This window comes from Musca vetustissima, unplaced genomic scaffold (assembly GCF_032173495.1).
Source record: "Musca vetustissima isolate MV318-11 ecotype Yass unplaced genomic scaffold, APGP_CSIRO_Mvet_v1 utg520495, whole genome shotgun sequence".
Classification (NCBI taxonomy): Eukaryota; Metazoa; Arthropoda; class Insecta; order Diptera; family Muscidae; genus Musca; species Musca vetustissima.
In genome coordinates this window covers 6,702-18,446 of record NW_026875805.1, presented here as the reverse complement: position 1 = coordinate 18,446, position 11,745 = coordinate 6,702, and the positions used below count along the sequence as shown (strand labels likewise).

General features: G+C 35.5%; 2 protein-coding genes across 2 annotated transcripts; both read right to left on the bottom strand.

Annotated features, from left to right (window-relative positions):
• Nucleotides 1–1,037: 1,037 nt before the first annotated feature.
• Nucleotides 1,038–2,033, bottom strand: LOC133338310 (serine-rich adhesin for platelets-like). The gene has a single exon (XM_061546487.1). The coding sequence runs from the start codon at nt 2,031–2,033 to the stop codon at nt 1,038–1,040; it is 996 nt and encodes a 331-aa protein (XP_061402471.1).
• Nucleotides 2,034–7,182: 5,149 nt separating this feature from the next.
• LOC133338311 (uncharacterized) lies at nt 7,183–8,238 on the bottom strand (the record flags this gene model as incomplete). The annotated part of the gene is made up of 1 exon (XM_061546488.1): nt 7,183–8,238. A coding segment is annotated over one exon (1,056 nt), but the record flags the coding sequence as incomplete, so codon positions are not given.
• Between the last annotated feature and the right edge of the window lie 3,507 nt (nt 8,239–11,745).

Below are 11,745 nucleotides of genomic sequence, written 5' to 3'. Positions count from 1 at the left end.
TTAATTTCATGTCAATGGTCCTTCAAAAATGCGACGTCTGTTAGGATTCCATCTGTTGGATATACCCAAAGTGGTGAAGGGTATTATATAGTCGGCCCAGTCCGACTTTACTACTTTCCTTACTGGTTTTTACATAGGGAAGGGGATCGGGCCAAAGAATAAGCATGCCAAATGGACCCTGACTTTTTTATGCAAAATTACAAAATTTGTATTCTATAGCGGATATGTTTACCCCTGAATGACGTGTACCCGAGGAAAGATGTGTATTTGACCTTTAAATTGATACCAATTATATTGTCATATATATACTCTGCTGTGGGAGTTACACTTAAATATTAAATATTTATTCATATATTATTTACACACTAGAGGGCGGAAATATAGCGCTAATTGCTTTCAAATTTTCCATCAGAATCCTATAAATTTCGGTGATGATCAGATAATAAAAATGGGATGAAGTGGACCGAAAACATAATTTTATGTGTGTGTGTTTTTTTTTGTCGATTTATAGCCCACAACTTAAAACCGAACATCACAACACAACCTACGGTGAAAGTAATCTGGACAAGTAATTAGAAGAGCTGTACTGAAAATTAGTAATATTTTTTGACCTCTAGTAGGTCAAGGGGGTGCAAATATCGCGAAATATTGCCCAAGCTTAGAATATCGACCACAGAAAATTAGATTTTCGTGGAAGTTGTGTAGGTTTTTATATGGTCCGCCCGTTCGACTATACTGCTCCGCTCACTGGTTTATATTGTAACCAACAAATTTCATCTCAGAAAACTAAGGGATATTTGGTTTTAAAACCACATTTTTGCAGAAAATTTTAATATAGCTCAAAGTTTAAAAAAGTCGCTACGCATAAAGTCTCCGACGCATTTTCGGTTGATTCAAGATCTTTGGTCCGAACACTATTTAAAATATTCCCTTCTGCATAAATATGATGCCCAAAGGAAACAATTTAAGCCACTAACAAAACTCATTTGATTTTTTAAATGCCTTTAGAACAGTTGTATTTATTAACAAAAAGAAACTTAATAAATATAACCGCCACCAGCAGCATATACCGTGCCAATATTGTCGGAATTACTGGATACCGTTATAGATGGAGCCGAATCCCGTAATCCAGAATCACTTGAACTTGCCGATATGGAAGAGGAAGATGATCCAGTTGATATGGTTGCGGACTGTGAGATATTTGAATCAGTAAATCTGCTCGAAAACTCCGATAAGTTATCCGAATTTGCGGAATTTTTGTTAGCGGTTGTAGCAGATGATGTTACGGCTTCCGAAGATGCTTGTTCTGTAACAAATGTTTTGGTAGCTTCCTGTTCCGATGAGCTTATAGACGATGTGGATATATTTTCTGCAACCGATGAATCTGTATCTAATGAATCAGAATTCGAGAAAATTGCTGAAGTCGAGAAACCAGTATCTTCAGATGAGGAAGCTATTGAACCATTAACTTGTTCGGAGGTCGTTGATGCAGTGTTTTCATCGTCAGATGACGTTGAAGCTTCCTGATCAAACGAACTTGAGACAATGCTGCTTGTAGAATCTGCAGAGGACGATCCTCCTCTTGACAAACTGGCTAAAAATGAACCTGGCTCAGGTATAATATCAGAAATAGAAAAACTGGTATCCTCGGCTCCGGAAATGGCTTCAGAACTTTCATTGGAGTTGCCATTCATTTTGGTGGAAAAACTAATTGAATTGTCGGGACTAGATGAATCGATGCCAGAAGTATCCAGTGCCGGAGCATCAACATCAATTAATTTTTCAAAATCACTAGTAAAACTTTGCGGAGCACTTTCAACAGAACTAGAGTCTTTTGGCGAAGCATCAACATCATTTAATTTTTCAAAATCACTAAAAGAACTTTCCCGAGCAGATTCTATAGAACTAGAATCCGATGAGAAAGAACTCGAATCAGATGCAAAAAATGAAGAGCTATCGGCAGTTTTATAGGCGGTTGTAAAATATGGAAACGGCGGTAAATATTCTGGAGCTAGATAAACGATATCCGCCATGATTGTAGTTGTCGCGGACAGAAGAAGGCATATGAAAAGATGCTGTAAAGGAAAATTATTATTTTGCAATTAAAAAAATTTATCCGCAAGTGCAATTCTTACCATTATTGATTGCCGTCGTATATATTTCTGTAGAATAATACTAAACTTGTGATCACACTGTATTCTGTATTTATATTCACCTCTAAAGTGCACAGTTTTGTTATAAGACGGATAGTGGTTATTCCACTGGCAAAGTGATAATTGCATCCGGCTTCACAAAGTGTAAATTTTTATCGATACCTTACATGAATAGATTAAAAACATTATAAGGCGGAAGTGTCAATTCAAAATTACTTTTTTATTACCAAATACGTATGTAATGGTGGGTATACTCTGGTTGTTATTTCGATTGTAACTCATATAAGACCTTTTTCCATATAGTCTGCCACTTTAACGGAAGAATAATAGGATTGTTTGAACAATTTGTATGTAAGTATTTGTCTTATTTAGAAAATCGAATACATATGTATGTATTTTCCAAAAATATGAATTTAAAAATTTAATTTCTTAGATTTTGTCTCCATATTCACATTATAGCATATTTAAATGCCGTTCTAGAATTAATAGATTTGTAAGCATATACAGATTGGTTTATATTTTAAACTTTCGGTTTCATTTGGTTTTTCATTGAAAATAAAACCTGATGATGATTTATTATAAATTAACACTTATTTGTTAATTAGATCATTTGGCATAACAACGATTGTCTCAACAGATTTTTGTATGAAAAAATCAATATTTATATGAACTGTAGCTAAACAAGCGAATTTCATAATATGTTCTTGTAGTTTCCAATATCATGAGCAAATACAAATATTAAATATCCGTCTTGAGTGCTAGATCAATTCATAGTTCGGAAATGAACAATCAAAACATACTGCTACAATAGAAACCGTATGAGCGGACACAATCCGGACTTTGAAGGGGACAAAATATATTTTAATCAGTACATAGATATTTTCTGCAAAACTAAGTATACCAGTTTCCCAGAAATTTGAACATGAGTCACTTTAACTTGACGATATGGAAGAGGAAGACGATCCAGTTGATGTGATTTCGGACTGTAAGATATTTGAATCAGTAAATTTGCTTCTAAAAATCTGATGAATTATTGTCAGCTGTGATATAAGATGATGTTATGGGTTCCGTCGATGAGAACTCGTTAGGAGATGTACTAACACATATCTTTATTCAGATGAGCTGGCAAATATTGTGAATATATTTTCTGCAACTGATGAATCTGTACCTAGTGAATCAGATGATGCCGAGAAACTAGCATCTTCAGAAGAGGAAGTAATGGAACCAGTAACTTCTTCGGAGGTCGTTGAGTCGTTCTTTATACCCTCCACCATAAGATAGATTGTATATTAAATTTGTCATTCCGTTTGCAACGACTCGAAATATTCACCGGAGAATATGCCGATTAACTCATGTCCGTCTGTTTGTTGAAATCACGATAGAGTTCTGAAATTTTCAGCAGAGATTGCTGGATGCTTGGTATTGTAAATGGAATATACCAGTTCACGTTTTGGTGTAGCCCCATTTTATCGTGCCCCCAATATTCGTTAGTTTGGGATTTTGTATAGCACATCTCCGTATCAAGAATTATCAATATTGACCCACGTATGAATAATATCTAAAGGTTTAGACCATTTACTGTGCAATCTAATGGCTCCATGAAAATTTTTGGAACAAATTATGGAATCCCAATAAGTATCTCTTTTATGTTTCGAGGGTCTTTATAGATGAGCTGAAGGTACAGAGAGTCCTTATCGATACCAACTGAAGTCTTGAGACATTTGATACGCAATCTAAATGATCAGGAAATATTTATGGACCATTTGAAGGCTCTGCGAGTTTTAAGAGACGAACTGAATGTTCAGAGAGTTTTATTAGACAAAGAGAATGTATTTTAAGCTTAACTTAAGGTTCAGCGTCTTCGTATTGATCTATTTTTCCTAACTTCTGTTGGCCTGGGAGTAATTTTTATCTCAATTTTATTTTTAAAGTCGTTTTCTTAAAGAACGCCGCCTGGAGGTCCGATATAGAGTGAATCCTTTTAGTAAAATGATATCCTTCTAGTTAAAACATTTACCTCTTGTAAAGACATATATTTTGACTTCTACGGAAGCCCAATCAAAACCTATCAATCGTAGATATAAAAAATCTTTCGAAAAAGTGTATAGAATAAGGAAGCAGCCTGTTAGAACTTACTCAGGAGAATTTTCTAGTAGAAGAATCTATACGATATATTCTGTAGTCAGAACAGCCTTTACTGACCAATACAACGTCTTCAAACTAAAGAAACATTCACAAAAAAAGACCTCCTTGAAGAAGTGGACTCTCATGATACAGGAGTGTAGTCCTAGAACCATAGTCTACCTACAGTCTTCAAACCATAAACTACCTACAAAACAGTGACACCTAAGGACTTTTGCAAATGTAAAAGAAAGCCTAGAAGTGGTCTTCGGCAGATACAAGAGCCCATCAATTTTATACAGGCTGAAGTACTTTAGAAAACGACAGATGAGGCCTTAACGACAAATGTAGTCGCAGAATGCGGCTTTATATGGCCTTTCATTGAATTTTAAATGCAATTTTTTAGATAGGCGAACGTCTGGAGATATTTTATAGGTCTCGCATGTTTCTGCAATAAATCTATTTGATATTTTATAAATATAATGCCCAGAGTCCGGATGTCTGCAGTAGGTCTCCCAGGAGATCTTTCATGAATATATGTTCCTCAGAAAATCTGTGGCCTCATATGGCCTTCCTCTGAATTTTAGATAAGAAGACGTCTGGAGGTCTCCTATAGGTCCATGTTACCTTCAATAATTATAAGACAGGCAATTTGGAGTCAATTTATGTCCGTCCGTCCATAGTCTGTCCTGATGCTCATGATAACTCTTGAAGGTAGCAACCGATATCATTCAAACTGTGCACATCGTAATATTTCTTCCAAACTTAGTTAAAGTTCGAAGATGGGGAATATCGGTCCACTACTTCTTATAACTCCCCCACAAAATGGTAAAAATTGTAAAAAAAAGATCAAGTCCGAAGATGGTATCCATTGCATCTCTCCTTCTGGTACCTCCCTCAATCAAAGTTATCAATATGTATAAATCCAAAATAGTTCGAATGGAATGGCCGATTTGAATCAAACTTTGTACAATTAATTATCTTTACGAAGTCTAGATCAAGTCCGAAGATGGGATCCATTGGTTCACTCGTTCTGATACCTCCCCCACAAATGGTCAACATTTCAATATTTTTTAATCCAATATCAGGCGTATGGAATATCCGAATTGAGCCAAACTTTATACAATTAATTATCTTTACGAAGTCTAGATTAAGTCCGAAGATAGGACCCATTGTGTGACTCCTTCTGGAACCTCCCCCCACAAATGGTCAACATTTTCAATATTTTTTAAATCCAATATCAGGCGAATATAATATCCGATTTGAACCAAACTTTGCACAATTAATTATCTTTGTCTAGCCGACTTAAAGTCCAGAGTTGGGACCCATTGCTTGACTCCTTCTGGTATCTCCCCCATAAATTTTCAATATTTATAAATCCAATATCAGGAGAATGAAATGTCCGATTTGAACCAAACTTTTCATAACCTATTATCTTTACCAAGCCTAGATGAAGTCCGCAGATGGGTTAATATTTTATAAACTTACACATTTAAATTGAAGCGAAGTTAATAACCGATTTGATCAACATTAAAACCGAAACCTCACTGATAAAAATATATATCTTATATAAAGCTAATAATAAAATCTGTATGTAATTCCAAAGACCTCTACAAACCATATTCTGAGGGTATATATCTGCAACTCCGACTGACACAGTTTTCTTCTCTTTTAAGTCTACAAAATAGTGGGTGTTCATTTATCAGCCCAATGAAAATCTTCGAAATATGTTCCATTTTGCATTCAGTTATTTAGAAGTTAAATATTGTGCTCACAATTTTTGCAATTTGTTTTCAACATTTTCTAAAACCGTAAATATAAGCTCCCATCATCACTGTTGGTTGAAGATTTGCATTTTGTACAAAAGAAGCTGTTAAATTTGCATTTTACAACATAACATTCAATGAAAGTGCATCAATAAAATGTAATCTTAAATATTTTGTCACTTTCCTCTGCACGAAGTTAGCGAAACAAGAAAAACAAAAAAAAAGCTGGACTTCATTGAGGCCACAAATATAAGACGACTGTTGGACATGCTTCTTCAAGTGGTATATGTTGTACAAGAGAACCATACAATGGATAAGTTTTTATCGTTAGCCTTGCAGTTTCAGTTTCAATTTGTGGTTGATGTTATTGTTGTAACGATATTTGACAAAGCCCAATAGGAGCTTCTTTGTGCCTTTCTCTTATATGTTTTGGTAACCAAAATGAAGTCTGTAGGGCACTGGCCCGATGGTGGTCATCATGAAGTCAATGGTCTGTGAAAACTGTGCAATGATCTCTATTTGTTGTAATAACGAACCTGTCCGGTATAAAAGAAAGTGCATTCACTAAAAGTTTTTAGTTACGATTTGCATTTAAGTAACATCGACAACAGCAAACAGCCAGAAGGCCATTACGAATTTGGGTAAGTAGATCAGTGGTTGGCTAAAATGCAATGAACCGAATAATAAAGAAAAAATCTGCTTTTAGAATATGGATAGCTTATTGGGAAAATTGTTGGTAAAGATTCTCTTGTCGTGGCTGATATTTTATTCTACGGTCGATGGACTACCACCTGAGAATGGTGGAAATAAGGAAAACGAGACCATTGCAAAGGGTAAAGTTTTTGTGCAAACCAGTGATCTGATTCTCAAAGAACCCGATGGTGTACCCTTAAAATATCAATTTATAATTGATTATCCTCATCCTTCGGTGCCAGGCAATCAATATTTTAAACCCTGGAATACGGTGTCATCGAATCACATCTATGTTAAGAATTCAGAGAATGATAAAAATCGCATTTTAAGAAAGAAGAATATTTTGTATTTATCCAAAGTTGAAGAACCCACAACAGAAATAAATGTTTAAAAAAAATGTCAATGAATTTTCGATTTTATTTCAATTTTATTTTACATTTGAGTTGAGCTTAGTAAATATAACCACCATCGGCCGCATAAGCTGTACCGGTACCTTGGCTGGAGGAAGCTGGTGACGAGTAGGTGGCATACGTTTTGGCTGGGCTAGCAGCGGCGGTCGCGAAGTAATTATTTGAAGAAGCAGGAGCAGAGTAACTACCAGAAGTATACGAAGAGAAAGACGAGGAAGGAGCTGTATAGCTACCCGATGTTGACGAAGATGGTGCAGCATAAATTATTGTCGGAGCAGGATAATTGCTGGAAGCGGATGGACTTGAGAAACTCGATTTTTCACTATATGAAAAGGAGGCTGGTGCTGAGGCAACAGCAGGAGCAGAGTTCTGAGAGCTATAAGTTGTCGATGGAGCAGAATAACTAAAGCTGCTATGAGAGGGAGCGGATTTAGCAGAGAATGTGGTTGATGCGGCTGGTGCCAAATATTGATTCGAAGGCTTTGAGGCTGAAGACGAGATAAAAGCTGAGGAGGAGTATTTTTTGGCTGGAGCAGAACTAAACGAGACGGCTGGCGAAGAAAAGCTGCTGGAACTAAACGATGCAGATGGTGCAGAATATTTCTTAGCTGGAGCGGATGCAAAGGAGCTAAACGAGGTAGCTGGAGAAGAATAGCTACGGGAACTAAACGATGCAGCTGGAGCAGAATATTTAAATGAAGAGGTGGATGCAGCTGGAGCCAAATATTGCTTAGAAGGAGCAGAAGCAGCAACAGCTGGAGCAGAATGACTAAATAAAACGGATGGAGATGGAGAATAACTGCTGGAACTAAACGATGCAGCTGGTGCTGAATAAGTAAATGAGGACTTTGAAGCAGCTGGAGCCAAATATTGCCTGGATGGTGAAGCAGCAGCGGGGGTCGAAAAGCTAAACGAAGCGGCTGGAGCAGAATAGCTGCTAGAGCTATATGATGCTACAGGTGAGGAATGACTGCCCGATGATCCTGCATTATGATGAGTATGTCCTTTGCTCGGCGGCAAATATGTATTTTTCAAATGACTAACATCAGCTGCGGCTATGGCCACTACAGCCACAAAGGTGGTGATAAAAAGTTTCTGAAAGTAAATAAAACACATATTAGTATTGTGGGAATTATTTTAAATTACAATTATTAAAATTGCACCATATAATATACACTGCATTTGAAGCAAGCTTTAAAATGCAAACGATAATGATACGAAAAAAAATTAAATGAGTCGTTTATTTTCAAAGTGTTTAAAGTCCTTTTAGGTTATCATACATATCTTGGTTACCTAGCAAGCTTCAAAATGCACACGATAAGGATACGAACAAAAAATTTTAAAAATAATTATTTTAGGTTATCATACAAATCTTGGTTTCCTAAAAAAATTACAAAATATACTACGCTATATTTTTTTAAGGGCACAACGCCACAAACAAAATTAATACCACTAAACAATATATTATTAAAAAAACCAGTAAGGAAAGTAGTAAAGTCGGACTGGTCCGACTATATGATACCCTTCACCACTTTGGGTATATTCTACATATGTATCCTAACAGACGTCGCGTGTTTGTTATATATCTATATCTGAACCGATTTCAGGGAAACTTGCCAGAGACTAATTACTTCAGTACGTTGTGTCAATCGGCCTAGCTATGGATTTTTCACGAAACTTAGCATACGTCATTCTAGACTTAATTCAGTACGCTATGCCAAAATTCGGGCAAATGAAAAGATTTCCAGGGACTTTGGTGGACTATTTACTTAAAATCGGGCCAAACTATATATGGGAGCTATATCTTAATCTGAACGGATTTTCACGAAACTTAACCACACATCGAAACTTAATTTAGTATGCTATATTAAATTTCGTACAAATCGAATGATTTTCAGGGACTTTGGTGCACCATTTATCTAAAATCGGGCGAAACTATATATGGGAGCTATATCTAAATTTGACCGATTTTCACGAAACTTGGCGCACATAATTCTACACGTAATTCAGTAGGCTATACCAAATTTCGTGCAAATCGAAACATATATAGGTACTTTGGTGCGGAATTTACATTAAATCGGACGAAAATATTTATGGGAGCTATATCTAAATTTGAACCGATTTTTCCCAATTTCAATAGGGTTCGTCCTTGGGCCAAATAAATGAGCTGTGCCAAATTTTATCCAAATCGGATTATAAATCCTACCTGTACTTTGTTTACAATTTAGCATCAACAGACGGACGGACAGACAGACGGACGGACATGCATAAATCGACTCAGAAAGTGATTCTATGCATATTCTCAAAAGGAACCATTGGCCTATCTCGATTCCTTTTGCCTGTTACAAACATATGCACAAAGACATAATACCCTATACCACAGTGTGGTGAAGGGTATAAATACAAAACCCACAGCTTTAATTATCTCAATATTAGAAATATGGAATTAAACGAGTTTCAAAATTAAGGACTAAAATTTTCTATAATGGCGTTATTAATTCCTGTCTGGAGATGATATATAAAATTAGTTAATAGTGACAAAAAACAGGGGTTACTCTGATTCCAGTTTCCCTTCACCGTGGGTTGTTGCGTAAGTACCTTCCAATTCCGATTCCCACATCCGACTACATACGACAGTATATTGGATATCAATTTAACGGCCAACCAATCCTCCTCGATATAAGGGAGACTGGGGCACCTTCGGCACTTTTTTTAGAGCTCTATATCTCAGTACTCATTCAACATATATAACAACTTTATGGCTGATTATTGTCCTCTGACACTTAATTCTAAAAAATTGTACCAAAGAGATATAAAAAAATAGTATTAGTTAAAAAATTTTACAGTTTTGTAAAAAAAGTCAAATTCGCCGAATGTGCCCCAACCCGGGGTAGCTTCGGCATTTAATGGAGCACATTCGGCACCATAGTCATAGCCGGGTAATTGTCATCGCTATCAGTCTGGTTGAAATTCTGATCCTCTAAAGGCTCTATTTGGTTTTAATACGCGACACAATGTTTGAATTTAAGGGCTATATTTTCTAGCGGCGGACGTTGAAATCTCGAAATCGCACACATTATCAGAAATAGGGGTTTTCTATCGCATTTTCGTTAATACAAGCACGTTTAGTCTTATATATGTAATTTCGAACCATATTAAAGGATTATTTTTAAAGACAAACTCAAAAACATTTTAAGGAAATAATATTGCACTATTTGTATATGGCCGAATGTGCCCCACTTTAAGATGCCGAATGTACCCCGAATGTACTTTTTATAGTTGTTTTCATTGTTTTCGATCAGTTTTGTAAAAACATTATATTTTTAAATATTTCTATAATAATACACATCGTAGTTAACCACTTTTTAATAATATTGTCTTAAAAATTTAAAAAGTTTTTTACACGAAATACTTACGAAATGGAATTGAAATATTCCAGAAACAGCTATAAAAATACAAAATCCCATGTATCTAAATATGCTTATTAGCTAGAAATTTCAAACTTTGTGTCAGTTATTTATTTCGATACTCGATACCTATATATCGAAACTAGTGATGTACGGTGAGAGCTTCATATCGAAAACGCGATTGCCGAAGGTGCCCCAGTCTCCCCTACTATCAACTTCTCGGGTCTATGTCCTTCAGAAGTAAATATATTCGCCATAGAAAACTATTTTTTTATTTTTCTCACTAAAGTCAGGGTCAATTTGACCCGGACAAACGAATGAGCACACATGCCTAGATCGACTCGAGATATTTTTTTTTTTTTTGATGATCGGTATATTTAAAGGTGTGTCTTGGACCAATATTTCGCGGCGTTACAAACTCATGAGGCTGCACAAAACTATAATACCCTGACAACATAGTTTTGTAGGATATAATAATTTTTGGCCATGAACTACAATAAGAGCCTAAATTACTAAATTACAGCCAATTAGTTTGGAAAACTTGTCCAAAATCCAGAAAATTCCGAATATTGGTGGGTGCCGTTACATAGGGGATAACTTGAACCTTGAATCAATATAAATAATTTTTGATGTGGATATGTGTTATTCAATGAGATCCCAAAATACCACCTTACAGCGAATTCTTTTGGAAAACGTGTCCAAAATCTAGAAAATACCGAACATGGGTAGCTACCGTTATACGGGGGCTACGGAGACGTGTATATACTTTGTGGAGTCTCTGGTGATTATTTCGGGGTATGAAACAACGAAATTTAAAATCATCGATTGTAATTACAATTAAACGTATATTTTTGTTAAAGAGATATATGGGGGGTGGTCCACATTAGACGCATAGTCCAAATTACCCGAAGTTACTCTAACACTGCCAGATTTAAACAATTTGCTCCAATTTGTTATACATTTATATTTTTGTAAATACTTTCTCATTTATATTGTTCAAAATTATTGCCAAAGCAAATAATTTTATTAAATTTTTTTTCTAACTTTGTGACACAATTCAACAATAGTTTACATTTTACAATACACCAAAACAGTAACTGCAATGGAAGTAAATATTTTTATTGACATATATTTTTATAGACTTCTAATTTCACTCCAAATTATTAATTATATTTAATATTAATTACAAAACTTT

Excerpts from the sequence above, each read along its gene's own strand:
- LOC133338310 (XM_061546487.1), bottom strand. The coding sequence starts at position 2,033 with ATGGCGGATATCGTTTATCTAGCTCCAGAATATTTACCGCCGTTTCCA.